At 58.5% G+C, this 18756-nt stretch overlaps 1 protein-coding gene across 1 annotated transcript in view; it reads right to left on the reverse strand.

Moving 5' to 3' along the window:
* Positions 1-6511: 6511 nt before the first annotated feature.
* LOC139317729 (F-BAR domain only protein 1-like) overlaps positions 6512-18756 on the reverse strand; it is a 32727-nt gene continuing 20482 nt past the window's right edge. The window contains 10 exon segments of the mRNA XM_070944800.1: positions 6512-6879; positions 10479-10643; positions 10739-10803; positions 11688-11887; positions 12652-12784; positions 12979-13134; positions 13486-13597; positions 13711-13825; positions 14157-14269; positions 14803-15414. Of these exon segments, the coding sequence (XP_070800901.1) occupies positions 6857-6879; positions 10479-10643; positions 10739-10803; positions 11688-11887; positions 12652-12784; positions 12979-13134; positions 13486-13597; positions 13711-13825; positions 14157-14269; positions 14803-15414 (1694 nt within the window). The 3' untranslated portion in view covers positions 6512-6856.

Here is an 18756-nt window from a genome sequence, read left to right on the forward strand (position 1 = left end):
GGGGTGGGGGGCTATCTGCCTCCCAGCTGTCTGCCCCCTCATCCTGGCTCTTGCTGAGTCTTTCCTGGCTTGGTTAGGGGGTCTCTTCCCTTGAGCAAGAGGGGCTTTTTGTGGGTTCATGCACAACAGTGAATACTTATTCCTGTTTTGCAGAATTGCACCTTTTTAAGGCTTTGGGGAAGTGAATCCGCCTTGGATTAACAATCCACACCTTCGTTTCTGAACCGTTTTGCTGACTTTTTGCCTTTATTTAGACTTCTTGGGGCAAATTTTCTAAAGTTGTTAGCATTTGCTGTCCTCAGAAAAAGGGCAATTCTAGAAAAGAGTGAACCCCCCACTGTTCAGATTCAAGAGCAGATTAAAAGGACCGGCCACACTCCTTTCCTTAACCTCCACTCTTGGGGGTGGGGGGGCTCAGAAACAGGGGGTCCTGTGAGAAATTGCTTCAGGAAATGATTTTTGTGGGAGTGGGCCCTACTTGCCTCTCGGGGTGAAGAGGCAGCTGAGCCTCCTGCAAGGAAAACCTCAGGAGGAGCCGCATAGCAAATCCCCTTAATTTTAATGGCTTCGTATTTATCTTTTTATCTTCTGCAAGCCACCTAGAGTTGCCTTTTTGGTGTGATGGGGGAACCTATAAATTGAATGAATAGAAGGCACAGCGCAGCCCTAAACAAGCCTTGATTCAGGAAGATAAATCTATCTCAGCATCTCCTCCTGTCCTACTATCGCAGCACCTTTGAGAGTGTCCTGACATACGGCATTCTTGCATGGTATGGGAGCAGCTCTGTAGCGGACAAAGAAGGCTCTACAGAGAATCATTAAAACTGCCCAGAATATCATCGGACTCCAGCAACCAGCCCTGGGACGACATCTTCGAATGTTGCTGTTTCAAAAAGTTGCATAACATTCTCAGAGACTCTTCCCATCCTGCTTATAATCTTTTTGGACTGTTGCCTTCTGGCAGAAGATACAGAACAATTAAAACTCGGACCACACGTCTTCTGAATAGTTTTTATCCCAGAGCTATAATTCCACTCAACAAGGAACTAAAGGGCCACCATCAGTGAGCTGTTGGACAGCATTACTTGGTCTGTTGTGTGGATGTTTGGGTGGTTTAGGGGTGGGGAATTGTGGTGGGTGGGGGGTGTTTGGGGATTGTTACGTGTGTTGGACCTGGTCTTTGGGTGTTAAGTGAATTTCGTTGCATGGGTATACTGTGTATACATGTACAATGACAAAGTTATTATTATCATCATGCTTGATTCCCCCATCCTAACTGATTCCAGGTCTTAATGTCTCCCAAGTTACTTGCACCCCAATAAAACAGTAACAAGTGTAACCGCCTCCCCACTTAGAGCACCCCAGGGGAGTCAGGCTGTGCTTCCTTCTTGGGAGCCCACCACCACCACCAGTCCCTGTTCCATGGGCTTCTCCAGGGAAAGTTTGTTCCCCCAGCCAGGAGGCTACTTCCAAGCGCTCCCTGGAAGGGCCCGGGGATGTGTGTGTGTGTCTTCAAACACAATAAGAGAGTTGGAAGAGACCTTGGAGGTCTTCTAGTCCAGCCCCCTGCTAAGGCAGGGAAGCCTCAAAAATCTTGGCTCACCCACAATTTCTGGAGGGCAGCCCCTCCCCTGATGAATCGTTCTCCGCATTAGGAAATCCCTCCTTAGTTCTTGGTCAGTTTCCATCCGCTGCTTCTTGCCCTGCCCTGAAATGCTTTGGGGCAGAGGTTGACCCCCTCTTCTTTGGGGCAGCCCCTGAGATATTGGAAGGCTGCTATCATGTGACCCCTGGGCCTTCTTTTCATTAAACCGGGCCTACCCAATCCTGCAACCGTTCTTCACACCTTTCAGCCTCCGGCTCCCTAACCCTCTTCGCTGCTCTTCTCTGAACTCTTCCTAGGGCCTCAAGGTCTCTCTTTCGGCATGGTGCCGACCAGGACACGGGGCCATCTATTCCGAGGCCTCCTAAAGCGGTACTAACCTGTTGTGGCCCCGCCCTCTGAGCCTGTCCCATCGGAGGAAGAAAGCTCCGAGCATGAGGAAGAGGAGTCAGCCAGGCCTCCCTCTCCAGGCCCCTCCCCTCTGGCATTGTCTCAAGTGCCGGCCGAGGGAGAGGAGACAGCTGATTCGAGTCAAAGTGATAATGACACATCATTCCTGGACGCACGCCTCCGAAGGCGTGATAAACGTTTGCAGCAGCTTGGGAGGCGTGCTAGGGATTAGAACTGAGTCACTGGACCACACCCCAGAGACCACACCCCAGAGACTATATAATAGAGAGGTCAAGGATCTTTTGTGACGAACAAAGCAAAACCTTGGACAGTCACTAAAGCCTCGTCCGGAACTGCTGGGAGGAATATTATTTCTGTTTGGACTTTCTTGAACGTTCGTATCTTATCTGTCTGTTTGTGAAAATAAAGTAACTTGGCAGACGGTGTGTCTATCGCTGCCAAGTCGGAGATAAGAACTGGGTGCGTTCCAAAGTGTTTCCTTAACCCTCGACTGGCTGTGTGTGTGTGTGTGGGGACGGGGACAGATCATCTTGTTCGTCACCCCATACTCCATCGTTAACCCACGATGGACCAACAGCTGCAGCAGCAGATACAGCAGATGCTGGAGGCCAATCAGCTTCTGCAACAGCAAGTAGCACAGCTAACTGCCCAACTTGCTTTGGGAAATGCTCCTGCAGCTCCACCTCCTCCCCCTCCCCGTCCGAGATGCCCAGTGAACGTGCCAGATAGGTTTTCTGGGCAGCAGGAGATGTTTCCGGCCTTCTTGGGACAATGCCAACTGTTTATGGCAATGAGGCCGGAGGATTTTCCGGATGACCGGGCTCGGGTGGCATTTGTTATCAGCTCCCTCTCGGGCACTGCCGCCCGATGGGCCACGCCCCTGTTGTTGCAAGATAGCCCCTTGCTCCTGGACTTTCAGGGCTTTTTACAACACCTGCGCACCATGTTTGAGGACCCCCTCCGGGTGCAGACGGCAGAGAGGCGCATCAAGGACCTCCGCCAAGGCAAGCGCCCCCTGCAGGACTATATTGCAGAGTTCCGACTGCTAGGCCAGGATTCGGCTTGGAATGAGGTGGCGCTGATGGACGCCTTCCAGGACGGCCTTTCCGACGAGATGCAGGACGAGCTGGTTCGTGTGGAGGCGCCACCGACCCTCGACGCGCTGGTGACCCAATGCCTGCGTATCGACGCCCGCTTGCAACGGCGACGGCCCCGTCGGGCTCTTCCGGAACCATCGACAGCGTCGGCACCCCCGCGTTTCGCACCGACAGCGCTCCGGACCGCACAGCGTTTTGTGGCGACGGCTGAGGAGCCTATGGAGCTCGGAGCAGCCAGACCTCAACTGACGGCCCAGGAGCGGATGCGGAGACGTCAAGGGGGGTTGTGCCTCTATTGCGGCGAGGCGGGACATTTTGCCGCCTCGTGTCCCCGGAAGCGGAGTGGACCGCTCAGGCCTGTTCCGGAGTCTCGGCGTGACCTGCCGGGAAATGGGCCAGGCCTGGCCTAGGGGAAACTCTGGGTCAGGCACGTGACCATGCCCCGCCGGAGTCGGCGGCTGTGGACTGTGAGCCCCCTCGGCACCTGATTTTGAACACCCGGGTGTTGTTGGCTAACCAGTCAGAGGGGCTCCAAGCGCACGCGCTGGTGGACTCGGGGGCCACCACGAACTTTATGGACCAGGCCTTTGTGGCCCATTACAAAGTCCCCTTGGTTCTAGTGGACCCTCCGTTGAGGGTTGAAACTATAGATGGGCGGGAACTCGTGGCGGGGCCCATCAAAACCGCTACCCGGCCCTTGCGTCTCGCCATTGGAAACCACGAGGAGGCGATCCAGTTTTACGTAACGGCGGATCTGCACTTTCCCTTGGTCCTGGGGATGGCCTGGCTTCGGGCGCACGACCCTCAGGTGGCGTGGTCGAGAAACGCCATCTCGTTCCCAAGCCTGCAGTGTGTCGACCACCTTCGCCACACCTGCGCCGGCCAGGACGTCTCTGCCCCAAACGTCTCCTTGCCTCCGGAGCTGACGCCCTTCGCCGACGTGTTCAGCGAGAAGGAGGCGGACCGCTTGCCCCCGCACCGACCCTACGACTGTGCGGTGGACCTAATGCCCAACGCGCCCCTGCCATCGGGACGCCTGTACTCCATGTTGGAGCCCGAGCTGGCCGCCTTGCGGGACTTCCTGGAAAAGAACCTGGCCCGTGGGTTCATCCGGCCTTCGACCTCCCCGCTCTCGGCCCCGGTCCTCTTCGTTAAAAAGAAGACGGGGGACTTGCGCCTGTGTTGCGACTACCGGCGCTTGAATGCCATCACTGAATGCCATGCTCTCTACATGGGGCTCCCCTTGAGGTGCACCCGGAGGCTCCAACTGGCGCAGAGTGCGGCCGCGCAGGTGGTTATGGGAGCAACATGGAGCTCCCATGTAACACCTCTCCTGCGCGAGCTGCACTGGCTCCCGGTGGTCTTCCGGGTGCGCTTCAAGGTTCTGGTTACCACCTTTAAAGCGCTCCATGGCTTGGGACCTGGTTACTTACGGGACCGCCTACTACCATCATCAGCCTCCCACCGACCAGTACGCTCCCACAGAGAGGGGCTCCTCCAGGTGCCGTCGGCCAAACAATGTCGGCTGTCGGCCCCTAGGGGGAGAGCCTTCTCTGTGGGGGCACCGACGATCTGGAATGAGCTCCCCCCAGAGATACGGAGGATTCCGGATCTGCGCACCTTCCGCCGCGAGTTGAAGACGCTTTTATTTCATCAAGCTGGCCTCGCCTAAATCTTCTCCCTTTTAAATGTAAATTCTAAATTTTAATGGATTTTAAAATGGGTATTTTTAAATGGGTATTAATTCAGCCAAATTTATTTAATCCGTTTTATTCGATTTTAAATTTTGTATATTTATGTGTTTTACTTCATGGCTGTGCACCGCCCTGAGTCCTTCGGGAGTAGGGCAGTATAGAAATTTAATAATAAATAAATAAATAAATAAATCACAGTGCGAAATCGCTACCCCCTGCCGCTGATCCCGGAGCTGATGGAGAGGTTGCGGGAGGCCTCGATCTTCACTAAGCTCGATCTCCGAGGGGCTTACAACCTGGTGCGCGTGAGAGAGGGGGACGAGTGGAAGACGGCGTTCGGCACGCGGTACGGACACTTCGAGTATACCGTCATGCCGTTCGGGTTGACCAACGCCCCCGCAGTCTTCCAGCACTTGATGAACGATGTGTTCCGGGACATGCTGGATCGGTTCGTGGTGATCTACTTGGATGACATTTTGATCTATTCCCGGACCCCGGAAAGTCACCTCCAGCATGTCCGCCAGGTCCTGCAGCGCCTGCGGGAGCACCAGCTCTATGCGAAGTTGGAGAAATGCTACTTCTTCCAGACTTCCATAGAGTTCCTTGGGCACATCATCATTCTCTCCCTAACCCTCTTCGCTGCTCTTCTCTGAACTCTTCCTAGGGCCTCAAGGTCTCTTTCGGCATGGTGCCGACCAGGACACGGGGCCATCTATTCCGAGGCCTCCTAAAGCGGTACTAACCCTTCCCACAACCTCTGCCAGGTACTGGGCTGGATCCAAGCGTGGCTGGCGCTGCCCCTTGACTCGGGACCAGGGCAGCCTGTGGCATTTCTCCTGGGAGCTCCGCAGAGCCTCTGCTTTCCCTGAGAAGCTACTCCTCAGCCTGGGAAAAGGCAGGTGGCCTTTTCAGGAAAGCGACGAGGAAAACAAGAGCGGCTCTCGAGGAAGATCTGGACCTGCATTGTTTGAATTTCTTCCTGTGCCCGGCTGGGGTGGGTGCCTGGCAGTGCCCTCAGCTGCTCTCCGGGCCCAATCCTCCCTCCCTCCCCTCCCCTCCCCACTGGGAAACCTCCTCTTGCACCTTGACAGGCCGGCTGGCTTCAAGGCTTGGCCGTTCTCAGGGGCCTCGGTGGTTTCTTCCGCCTCAGAGTGCTGTGCGTTTCCTGGTCAAGCCTGGCAGGACGCCGGCAGCACCGCTGAAGCCGAAGGGCCGATTTCTGCTGCTCCAGTTCTTTCACCAAACAACCCTCAGGGGTCTTCTTAAAAACTGCCCCCCCACCCTCCCCCCCCAGTACGCCTGCATCACATTGGGGCCATCTTTTTTTTCTAAGCGTACATCGCCTTCCATTCAATTACACTTACGACCACAACTGGGAACCGAATTTCCATTGGTAAGCAAGGTGGTCATTAAGTGAACTGTGCCTGATTTTATGACCTTTGTTTGCCAAGTGAACCACTTCAGCCGTTACATGAACCAAGCAGTCATTAAGCAGATCCCCCATTGACTTGGCTTGTTGGAAGTGGGCCCAAGGGGCGACCCCGAGGAGCTGCAGCTGCCCCAAGGACACGTCGGTCACCAAGCACCCCCGCTTTGATCACGTGGCCGTGGGGAATGCTGTGACGGTCGTATGTGTGAGGACCGCTTACAACGAATGCCTGCCAGTGGAGTCCCACCTGCACTTGTGAATCACCGCAGAGGGTCCGTTTTCCTTAAAAAAGCAAACCTGTTTATTAAAAGACAAGGCTCCCCCCCGGCGCCCCCCTTCCCTTCGGCTGCTTCCCAAGTGGGGCAGGGCCCACCGGCCACATTTCGAAAGATGGACGGAGAATCGGAGCCAAAGCGGAGGGATGGAGAACGGCTGACCGGGGGCGGCTTCCAGGCTGTCCAAGTCACGTCCTCTTCTGACCTCCCAGGCCTCCAGCGGGGCTTCCACCCCCACCCCCGCCCCCATGTTTAAAATCCAGGCGAAAAATAATTTAAAACACACAAATATATTATTTTTGTCTCCCAGAAGATTTCAAGAGAAAAGTTCCCAGGGCCGCAGATGTTCAGGAGCCGGCGAGATAAATTCCTGATGGGGGGAGGAGAAAAGAAGGGGGTGTCACAATCAAAACAGTCCTCAAGAGGTGGGGTCCCCACCCCCAACTCCCCTCCCCTCTGGCCAAGGCTGCTGCCCAGCAGGGAGACCTTGCTTGTAGCAGACCCCTCCCCCTGAGGATCTGGGGGTCTTTTCTTGACCGCAATGAGAGGCGGCCCTGGCCAACGGAGGGGTCAACGCCATCTCAATAGTGTCTCCTTCTATTCTGCCCGGCTGGCACCTCACAAGGCTTGATGCCCAGTTCTGGGCGTCCCCTTAAAAAGGCCCAAACAAGCTGGCCCAGGGTCAGAGAAGGGCTACCCAGATGGGCAGGGACTGGGGAACCGAGCTCATGCGAGAGGAGGGAGGATCTGGCAGGCCTGGCCTGACGAAGAATCGAAAGACCCGGGGGGGGGGAGGGCGGGGGGGTGTCTTTTGGAGGGAGGGGTTGAGGCTAAGGGGCCACATCCCATCAGACGGGGGTGGGGGGGGAGCAGACTCTGCAAGTGGGAAGCACAGGAAAAGACTTAGGGGTCCGTCAAGTCTGCCCTTTCAAGCTTATTTTAATTTTTATTTCATTTTATTTTGGTCGGATGATGGACACGTGTTTATCTCGAGCACGTTTAAACTCAGTTACAGGGAGTCGTCGACTTACAACAGCTTGTTTAGTGACCGTTCAAAGCTACGAGGCCACCGAAAAAAATGACTTATGACCGCTGCAGCCTCCCCGGGGTCACCTGATCAAGATTCAGAGGCTTAGAAATATTTATATGTAAAATATTAGAAATATTTTAATGTAAAGAGACAAAGAGGAAAAATTATATAGGGGGAGGGATGGGTTCAGGTTTATTTATTAGTGTTATTAGTTATGAGTATGTAATAGGGAAGTCTGGGGGGGGAGGGTTGGGGAGGGTTAGGGAGGATGGGAAGTTTGGGGAGGGTGGGAGGGTGGTGGGGGGGTGAAAAAAGGGGTGAAAATGTAATTGTAAAACTTTTGCAATAAAAAAAAAAAAAAAAAAGATTCAGAGGCTTGGATTCAGAGATTCAAGATTCAGAGGCTTTCAAAGTCCATGAGGGGAGAGGGATTCATTTAACGACTGTGCTACTAACTTAACTGCAGTGATTCACTTAGCAACTGTGGCAAGAAAAGTTGTAAAATGGGGCAAAACTTGGTCAACCGCTGCCTTGCTTAGCAATGGAAATTTTGGCCTCCGTTGCGGTCGTAAGTTGAGGACTACCTGCACTGACAATTGAAACCCCCCACCCACCATCTCCACTGGGAGTTGGCCTCAACCTTCCACGGCTCTTTTTATATAGGAAATCCTATTTTCTAAAACGGCTTCTGAACGTCCCTCCTGTCGGTTTGAGGTTCTGCCCACCCCGGGGTCCTAGATTCCTGCATGGGCATCCCCCCTCCCCCCCCCACCTGGGCAGAGCTGCAGAGAGGCTGGAGGGGGCCGGGCGAGATGCCATCAGGCCCGGAGGAGGCCTTGGAGACTCCGAGGCGAGGCTGTTGTGGATACCACAAGCACCCAGGAGAGCCCGCTGGGCGCCCGGTTCAGGCTCCAGGCTAGAGACGGGGAGGGCACCGTGCCAGCTGGGCAGCCTTGGCTTCTCTCTCTCTCTCTCTCTCTCTCAGCCTTAGGAAGGAGGACAATTCTGACACTTTGCCAGGAAGCCTGCAGAGACTTGTGCCGGCAGTTGCCAGGAGCCGCCACGGACTCAGTGGGTCAAAGGAAAAACAGTAAAATCAGCCAAACCCCCCATTCTTAGGGGTTTCACTCCCTCGCTTTAAAGCAGGGCTGCCCAACCTCGGCATCCCTAAGGCTTGTGGACTTCAACTCCTAGAATCCCCCAGCCAGCCACGCAAGCAGCTCAAAACTAGGCTGGCTGGGGAATTCTGGGAGTTGAAGTCCACAAGTCTTAGGGACGCCAAGGTTGGGCAGCCCTGCTTTATGAAAGCTTTACTTCTTCCTGTAAGGATGAGAATCCCACCCAAGGCTCCTCCTGCTCTAGCACTGCAGGTAATCTCAAGAATCACATTTCTGCCCCCCCCCCCCAAACTCCAACAAGAAACCAGTGAAGCTTCCAAGAAGGCTAGAAACAGCTGCCCGGTCTGAGTTCCTGGGGGAGGGGCTGCACCTGGACCGGCATGGAGCAAAGCCCAGCTAGGACTGGGGGACACACACAGGCCGGGGCACCCCACTGGCAAAGGAGCTGCAGGGCCGTGTGCAAAAAGCACCCAGGGACTGGTGTGTGTTTGTGTGTGTCTGGGATTACTAGCTGGAGGGGGGGAAAGGACAATGATGTATCTCAAGTTGCAATGGGCACGCTGGAAGGATCTTTGCAGGTGACCCTGGCAGGGGCAGAGAAAAGGGTTGTCACCCCTAATGGCTGGATCCTGCCCAGGTTATAGGGTCTCCTGCTTGAACAGGGGGTTGGACTAGATGAATAGAGTAACAGAGTTGGAAGGGACTTTGGAGGTCTTCTAGTCCAACCCCCTGCTTAGGCAGGATACCCTACACCACTTCAAACAAATGGTCATCCAACATCATCTTAAAAACTTCCAGCGTTGGAGCATTCACAATTTCTGGAGGCCAGTTGTTCCACTGATTAATTGTTCTAATTATCAGGAAATTTCTCCTTAGTTCTAGGTTGCTTCTCTCCTTGATGAGTTTCCACCCGTTGCTTCTTGTCCCGCCCTCAGGGGCTTTGGAGAATAGCTTGACTCTCCTTCTTCTTTGGGGCAGCCCCTGAGATATTGGAAGACTGCTGTCATGTCCCCCCTGGTCCTTCTTTTCATCAGACTAGACCTCCCCAGTCCCTGCAACTGTTCTTCATGCGTTTTAGCCTCCAGTCCTCTAATCCTCTTGGTGGCTCTTCTCTGCACTCTTTCTAGAGTCTCCACATCTTTTTTTTACATCGTAAAAAACTGAATGCAGGATTCCAAGTGTGGCCTTTCCAAGGCCTTATAAAGTGGCATTAACCCTTCACGTGATCTTGATTCTATCCCTCTGTTGATGCAGCCCAGAACTGTGTTGGCTTTTTTGGCAACTGCTGCACACGGCTGGCTCCTATCTAAATGGTTGTCCACTAGGACTCCAAGATCTCACAGTCTCCACCGTTGAGCAAGGTACCACCTATACTGTACTGTACTATGACCTCCTCCTCTGTTATTCTAAATGTCTATGGAGATGCTCAGTCCTCCAGGTCATGGCTGCCCCAAAGGTGCTTTTTTCAGGAGGCAACTGGACTTTCCAATTTTTCTTTGAAGATCTTTCGCTTCTCATCTGAGAAGCTTCTCCAGCTCTGACTGGATGGTGGGGGATGGAAGGATTGATACTCCTTGCAGACAGCTGGTCCTTTGCATCCTTTTGGACGGTCCTTGAGGCCAACTGGAGGTTTACCTGTGTCCTCAGGGTCACCTGAGTGGTGCACATGGGGGTGGAGCCTTCTTGGGACAGCTGAAAGGACTGGGTTGTAGACTGGAGATAGATATCCCCAGGCCCAGGATGCCCACCTGCCAGCCGAGAGAGCATGGCAGGAGCCTGTTTGGGTGAGAGGGACCCTCGGTGGCAGCCCGGCCCCCTCACCTGTGGCAAACCTCTTCTTCACCAGTGACATCCGGTAGCCGCTGCCCACCAGCTCTACGTCGGCTCCTGAGACGGTGCTGCCCTCACTGGTGAACTGGGCGGCCACTGGGGTGGGCCTGCTGGGGCCGTCCAGGGGCTCCCAGCTGGCCAGGAGGCGGCCGGACCCTGACGGTGGGGAGAGAAGAAGGTGAAGGCGTGCTTGCTCCCCCCTCCCCACAGTTGAGGAAGGCCAGCCTGCGCGCCCCCCCTCCCCCGCTCACCTCCTTGGCCCTGGGTGCTGGGCACATCCAGGAGCCGCCAGAGCAGGCGCTTCTCCTCCAGATTCCTGCAGGGGGCGACACAGGGGGTGCTCTGGATGCAGCCGCCAGGGATGTGAAACCCCTCCCCCCCCATACTGCAATCCTGGTCCTCTGACTGGGCTTCTCACCTGCCTCAGGGTGCCTGGGACTCGGACTGGGAGGGGCTGAGGTCTTTGGCCTCCCCTCAATTAGAGGAGGGGGACAGGAGACACAGTGAGGCATCACCCCCCACCCACCCCCCGTTCCAGTTTTGTCCTGTGTGAGGCCAGCTTGATAACCGAGGATCAAAATTCCCCCCCAAACTGCACTCTGGGCCTGAAGAGGCCAAAGCACCGTTAAGTTTCTCTGGGGCAGATCAGTAAAATGAAATAAATAGTAGAACAAAGCCAGGGTCCCTTCCGCAAAGAGGGGAGTCCTGGTGCAGGAGGGGCACGGGAGCCCAGGACAGCGGCAGACGGTCCGAAGCCCAGCCCTCCCCTTCACCAGGGGCCCAGAAGGAAAGCCCCGAGGGGGCCCCTCTGCCATCTTCAGGAAAAGCCAGCGCTGGCCTGGCCTTGGCCCTTGCCCGAGGGCAGCCCCGGGGTGGGGGTGAGGGAGGCAGTATGACAGCTGGCAGGGCTCCTGCCCTGGATCCGACCAAGGGGGAAGGGCGCCCCTTTGCCCAGCCTGAGGGCCGCCTGAGATGCCCGCAGCTGCAGATGCCAGCCATGCCAACCTGCCTCCACCTCGGTTGCCAGGGGCAGCGGCTCTCTGGCAGGAAACCTGGGGATTTGCCGGGCTGGTAATGAACCCCCCGGGGCCTCTTGAAGCCCTTCCGGTGCCAGCTGCCAAGTCTCGCCCAGGTGCCGCCTTCACCGCCCCCCTAACCCTAACCCTTAATGCCGTCCCCTTGCGCCCCTCCCCCACTTACCAGCAGGCCTTGGGCTGGGGCTGGACGTTGGCCACGGGCTCCTCGATGGGCAGCAGCACCTGTACGTTGGTGAGGGCCACGGCCGAGGCCAAGGCGGAGGCATTGTAGCGGTAGTCCACGCTCACCCGGGTGGCCTCCGAGCCACACTCCCAGCTGACCGACAACTGCAGCGGGGCCCACTCCTGCCCCTGCCGGGAGTACTGTGGGTGGCAAGGAGGGGGGGAGGCCCAGTGGGTCAGGGACACCTGTGTGTCTGTGCATCACCCCTCTGCCCCCTCCCACCCACCCCCATCTGTTTCCGAGGGGAACCGAAGAGGGCTGCCCCCTCCCCCGGCCAACTCACCAGCCTCCGGGAGGGCAGGGGCCACAACCCTCCCAAGTGCCAAGCAAGCAGGGGGAACGGCTGGGAGTTCTTGGAACTGTAGTCCAAAAGGACAGGAGATCCCCCCTGTCAGAGCCCCATGGGGAGGGAAAGGTCCCCCAGGGGCCACAGGCAACCCCCGGCCTTAATGCACCAGCTAGAAACCCCCAAGAATCCCCCCCCATCATCTTAACCAGGGAACATTATTAAGAACACACCACCCACAATCAGACACACACACAGTACACTCAATTAAAAAACAAGGTTGTCTTCCGAGGGTGGAAGCTCCTGGCTGACCACGTCCCAGCTCTGACGTTAAGTGAGGTCGGACGTGGCTAGTCCTTGAATGGGAGACCACCAGGAGATCCCAGGAGACTGGGAAGTTGAGGAACACCCCAAGTGGCCCAGCCCCCCTCCCCATGTTACTTCCTGGAAGCACCACCAGGGCCTCCCCTTTGCCCCCACTGCACAGAGTTCAGTTCAGGGAGGGGTCCGCACACCCCTTAACTGGGGTTCAAGCACCTTCCGGCCCTTGCAGCTCTGGGTGCCAAAGGCTTTGGATGCCCAGCTGACCGGCCCCCCACCCCACCAGCGCAGCCTCACCTGGTATCTGAGCAGGGTCACGTTGTAATATGGGGCGGCCCCTGACTGCTCAGCTTGCTTCTGGAGGTGCCCAGTCAGGGCGGCCATGTTAAGCCAGAAGTCCCTGCTGCTGGGGTCGCTCTGCGAGGAGTCACTGGGGGGGGGGGAGAGGAGAGACCAGGAGGGGGGGTCGGTTGGACCAGCCAGATTCCGACTGCAGCAGCCCCCCTCCCATCTCCCCAGCCCCCTCCGACCTCTACGCCTGCCAGGGGCTTCCGGAGCTTCCTCCGTCGTTCCCCCCGGTCCTCCCCAGCCCAACCGCGGCCAGCCCCTCCTCCCTGCAGGCACCTGAAGAGCAGGCTGGCGTTGGGCAGGAACTGCTCGATGGGCGCCGTGTGCAGCAAGCGGAAGCTGAGGACCGGGGGGGCCGGGGCGCTGCTGAAAACCCGGATGATGCCCGCCGGGAAGGACATGGTCAGCTCCCCGGTCACCTTGACGAGGCAGCTGCGGAGACAGGGAGGGGCCCATGGGGAGCTGCATCTTCAACCCCCCCAGCACTGAAGAGGCAGAGACTGCGGCCGGCTGACGGAGGCTCCTGGTTGCAGCCCACGAGCAAGGCAGGAAAGGGGCCTCTCCTGCCCAGGGGCCCGCAAGCAAGGTGGAAGAATTTGGGGATGGAGGGAGGACTGGGGGTCTCAGTGGGTCACTCAATCAGCTGAACGGCTGGCTGCTACAGCAGGTGGAACCTGTGCAAGGCCAGGGAAGGGGCACCCCAGCATGCCTGGAGGCACTCCAGCGGAAAGGGCTCCAGAGCCCCATGGGCCCCCCACTTCCTGACCCTCTGCCGCCCAGTACCTGTCTGCGTTCTGCCCCTTGAAGTAGGCGTGGATGTACTCCGTGAAGGCTGTGGCCACGGGCAGGGCGCCCTGGGAGCCCAGGACCACGGGGGAGGGCCCACGGGAGACGCCTGGCACGGAAGGAAGGAGAGCAGAGTCCCACAGCTGCTTCTGGCAGCCACCCGGCCTTCAGCCCAGGCGGAGGGTCCTGCCACGCCCCCCCCCCCAGTCGGAGAGGACCTACCCAGGGCTGGCGGCTGCTGCGGCTGGCCGGCCGTGAAGAGGCCGCGCTCAGTCAGGGCGGAGGTGCTTTGGGAGGAGGTCAGAGCGGTCAGTGGGGCAGGGCTGAAGGAGCGCGGCTGGGGGAGAAAGAGAGGTCAGCCACGGGGGCACCGAGGGCACTCTGCCTCCCCCTCCTCTGCAGGGCAGGAGTCCATCCAGCCCCCAGACCTCGCTGCATTGGGGCTTAGCAGGGGGGTCCCGGTGCACAGCCCCATAACAGCTGGCACCAGGGAGCAAAGGGGCACCAGGAGGGCCTGCAGAGCGTGCAGGGCTGGGCATTTGGGCTCAGCGGGCACAGGTGGTGCCCCTGCCAGGGCTGCCCCTTCTTGGATTCCCAGCTGTGTCTGTGTTGGGCAGGGCCGCCTGAAGACCCCACCTGCACACCCGGCAGGAGGCTGCAGCACTCACCGTCTCGCCCCCAAGGCTGCTGGCCGACATGGCCGAGGGTCTCTTGGAGAGGGTTCGCCGAACAGGAGCTGCCGTGGGGGGCCAGGCATGTGGGGCCGAAGGGGGAAAGGCAGCTGAGGGTCAAAAGAAGGGGGTAACTGAAGGGGAACAGCAGACGGGCTGCCCCCTCCCCACCCAAAGTGGAAGCAGCTTCCTGGCAGCCTGAGAAAGCCTCCCATGCCCCCTCCCACAAGCAGCAGTGCCGACATCCCCCAGGCTCCCCCAGTGGAAGGCAGTTCCGCTGGCCAATCGTGTTCGTGAATGCTGTTCCTCTTTCCACAAATGCCAGGATTTGCACCCAGAGCACGAAGGGGCTGAGAGCTGCTGCTGTTGCTCCTCTTTGCCCTCTGCACAGGGCCTGGACCCAGGTTGTGGGGAGCAGCGCCCTCCAAGGGACAGCCCCCCCAAGACGGAATGGCCAAGCCTGAGAGGCTCTCTTGTGGCCCCCAGGCAGAAGGGGGCAGGCACTGCAGTGGGAGAGGCTCTGGGGGGTGCAAAGTTGGCAGAGGGGCCTTTGGCTGAGCGTAACTCCCCCCCCTTCTGTGTCTCTTGCTGCAACTCAGCCACCGGAAGCCCCAGCCCCATGGCATGCCGGCCCCCTACTCACCGTGCTCAGAGGAGGCATCGGAGGCAGAGGGGCCCCGGCTGTCCAGGTCGCGGCCCCGGGGAGCCCAGGGAGAGGGGCTGGTGGAGTCCCCGCTGCTGAGGGGGGCCGGAGAGGAGGAGGAGGAGGAGGCCGAGTTGGAGGAGAGGCAGCTGTCGCGTTCCCCGGTCCGAGGGGCCCCGTCCGAGGCTGCCGGGCTCCGAGGCCGGGACACCCAGAGCCGCCGGCCCCCCAACCCAGCCTCCGAGGAGAAGTCAGGGGAGCAAGTGGAGAAGGCCCGGGCCCCTGCAGGGGGCCACGAGGCCCCGGATCCCGCCCACTCTGGCTCTGCCCCGAAACGGGCGTCCTGGGGGGCTGAGGGCTGAGGCAGCCAGGGGTTGGGCCTGTCCTCGGGCAGAAGGGTCCCGCGGCTGCCCCGGAACACGATGGCCCCCTTGGGGGTCCTTTGGCCCGGGGGGCTCAGGGGCGTGGCAGGCCGGGAGCTCCACAGGCGGGAATCCGGGGAGGGTCCCATGGCCAGGTGGGGGGGGGAGTCCAGGCCAGAGTCTTCCACGTTCTCGGGGGAGGAGGAGGAGAAGGGGGAGGGGCTGGAGGCCAGCAGGTAGGCTCTGGGGGCTGTGGGGAGACAGAAGGAGAGAGAGCAGAGAGTTAATACAGAGTCGGGGGCTGCAGTGCCCACCCCAGCAGCCGAAAGAGTAGCGATGTTAGGGTAGAGAGGCTGATGGGGCTGCTGTGCCCACTGCCCCCAACCCCCCCAGGAACAAGGAGGCCAACGCGGAGCAGCCTCACCACACCAGTTCCCCATGCCCCACCTGCAGGGGTGGCCCAAGGTTGGACCTCCCCCTCAAATCCACTGATCTGGCTCCCTTGCAGCCCTAAAGCTCCCCTGGCAGGGTGCCTCTGCAGTGGGCATCAGGCACGGGCACCCCCCACAGCCGGCTCTGGAGTGAGGATGAGCCACAACAAAGGGATCTATCCATCAAATTAGGTCCCCCTCCTGCCTCCCCCACTGCGGCTCCTTTGCCCAGCGCCAGGGCAGACCTGCTCCCCAGCGTGGCAGTCTGGGCACCAGGATGCCCCCGTGCCCAGATCCAGGAGGCGCTGCTGCTCTGCCAGTTCTCTCTGGCCCAGCCGGCTGCTGTGAAAAGGGCCTGGGAGGGGGGGAGTCCATAGGGCAAGAAGCTGAGACTGCAGCTGGAAGGAATCGCTGGCACAAACGCTTGCCCCTCCCCCCTTTGCTGGGCCCAGCTGACTCCTTTCCCCAAAAGCCTTGAATTCTCCAGCCTCGGAAACCGGACTCGCTCCCAGGGATCCCTCAGGGGGCCACAGCCTTTCTCAGGCCGGAGCTCAGCTGGCACCTCACCCCACCTGCCCGGCCTTTCACTAAAGGAAGGTGGCATCGAGGGGGGTGGGCTTGAGGCAGAAGAAGAGGGTGCCAGCTGAGCATCCACACCCATCCCATGTACATAGGCGGCTCCAGGCCAGCAGCTCCGGCCCTGGGGGCAGATTCCTCCTGCAGCTCAGCTGGGCCAGGAGCAGTGCAGGTCAAGGGCTGAGCTGGCAGCTGGCACCGAGCGGGAGAGCGAGCACCACGCCAAGCCAGTGCCTAATGCCAGGGAAGGCCAGCGAGGGAAGCAAGAGCCTGTTCCCCAGGGGGAGGCCTGGGCATCAAAGACTTCTGGCCCTGGTCACCTCACTGCTTTCCTGAGCCAGGGGGACGGGGACCGCCCAGGACCCGCTTGGGGAAGGGCCCTGCTACCATAAGGCACTGCCTGCCGTTCGCTCCCAGGCTGAGGGGCGTGCAGACCTCAGCAGACAGACGGGCAAAGCTCCCCTCGGCTGGCAGAGTCCCCCAGCCCACTCTCATTCTCATCATTGGACGGAGAACCTCCATGGACAGCAGCCGGTTCCTCTTCCTGGTGACAAGCAGGGCCTGGTGGCTCAGCAGACTGATAGCACTGTAATTTAACACCGGCTGTCTGCAATTACTGTAAGTTCGAATCTCACCAGGCTCAAGGTCGACTCAGCCTTCCATCCTTTCTAAGGTAGGTTAAATGAGGACCCAGTTTGTGGGGGCAATAAGCTGACTTTGTATAAATATACAAAAGGATGAAGGCTATTGCTTAGCGCATTGTAAGCCGCCCTGAGTCTCCGGAGAAGGGCGGCATATAAATCAAATTAAAAAAAAAAAAAAAAAAGCAGCGAGGGTGGGTCCCCTGAAGGGAAGGCCGCAGGGTGGGGGGCCCTCCCGGCCTCTCCCTGCTTTCAAAACCTCTTCCGCATACTTGCCAGAGGCAAGCCAGATTTCTCCCCATGGAGGAGACACGCAAGACACACGCGGGGAACACCGCACCCCTTTCGCCTGCGTAGAAGCCTCGTTTCCTGCTGTCAGAAAAGGCCTCCTTCCCCACCTGAGTCATCGCAGGCCAAAACGGGTTGGTCCTGTTATATCCCCCCCCCCAGCCCTGGAAGGCCAAGAAACGCTAGAAGGAAGCCAATCGGTTCTTCAGCCGTAACAAAAGCAGGCTTTGACCGTGTTGGGCGGGGGAAAGCTCCTGGGAGGAGGAGGAGGAGAAGGGAAGGACCCCACCTGCAGGCCAGGCAGCCCCCGGGGGGCCAGAAGACGGAGAAGCAGGCTGGCAAGGGGCCGGGTGACTGGGCTGCATCCCCTCCCCTTACGCGTTCAAAAGGGTCTTGACGGGCCCCACCCGGCAATGGGAAATTTAATTCCATGGAGAAAAGCCAAGTTTTACACTGAGGCAGGAGACGCCAAAGGGGCAAGGACAGACTAGGCCAGGGATGGCCAAACTTTTTGACACCAAGTGCCCAAACCGGAACATGTGCGCGCCAGAGCGCTGGATACCCGAGGACCAGCTGGCGACGGGCCGCATGCCCACAGAAAGGGCTCTGGGTGCCACCTCTGCCACGCGTGCCGTAGGTTCCCCATCCTGGGACCAGGCGAAAGCCGGCTCCAGGAGAGCCCCTGGGGGAGGGGCCGTGGGGGCCTTGGACGATCCCTTGAACGGGCGTGTGCAGCCGCCGCCGCCAAACACGCTCCTGTAAGGCAGTCCCAGGTCGCCTAAACAGAGGCATCCAATCAAGATGGAGTGAAGCATTAGGAGCTCTTTGCAAAGCCTTCGTAAGGCCTGGAATCCTGCATCCAGTTTTGGTCACGTTACGGAGATGACGTTGGAAAAAGCGCAGAGAAGAGCAGCTGGGATGATTCAAGAAGGGTTGGAGGAACTGGGACATAGAGGAAAGGAGGCGTGGCGGGACACGATGGCGGGGTACCAATATCTCAGGGGCTGCCCCAACAAAGGGGGGGGGGGTCAAGCTATCCTCCAAAGCACCAAAAAGCAGAACAAGAAACAATGAATGGGAACTGATCAAGGAGAGAAGCAATCTGGAATTCAGGAGAAATTTCCTAACAGTGAGGACAATTAACCCGTGGAACAGCTCGCCACCAGAAGTCGTGGGTGCTCCGACACTGGAGGTTTTCAAGAAGAGACTGGACAGCCACTTGCCTGAAACGGTCTAGGGTCTCCTGCTTGAGCAGAGGGTTGGACTAGAAGACCTCCAAGGTCCCTCCCAGCTCTATTCTGGTTCTGAATCAGCCTCCACGTGGAATAGCTGTCCAGGAAGCTGGACTGGGAGAAGACGAGCAGGGCTTGGGAGCTGGAGGAAGGGACCCCTGCAACCTGCGCTGGGCTCTCCTGACTCTAATGGCCGAAGATGCACCGGATATGCAAGAAGGGAAGTCCAAGAGCAGAGAGGGAAGAGAAAGGGCCAAAGAAGGACCGAGAAGGCCCCCCGAAGGTCCACAGGCAGAGCAAGCAGCCTCAGGAGCCTCCGCGAAGTTACCCAAGGGGCACAGAGTTTCTGCCTCTTGGGGTCAACCACGGACAGTGGAGGCATCGGCCATCAAGAGGCCCACCACAGACGGCAGATAAAACAGCC

The sequence above is a fragment of the Pituophis catenifer genome, unplaced genomic scaffold (assembly GCF_029215685.1).
Source record: "Pituophis catenifer annectens isolate HBS135680 unplaced genomic scaffold, rPitCat1.0.hap2 SCAF_1, whole genome shotgun sequence".
Taxonomy (NCBI): Eukaryota; Metazoa; Chordata; class Lepidosauria; order Squamata; family Colubridae; genus Pituophis; species Pituophis catenifer.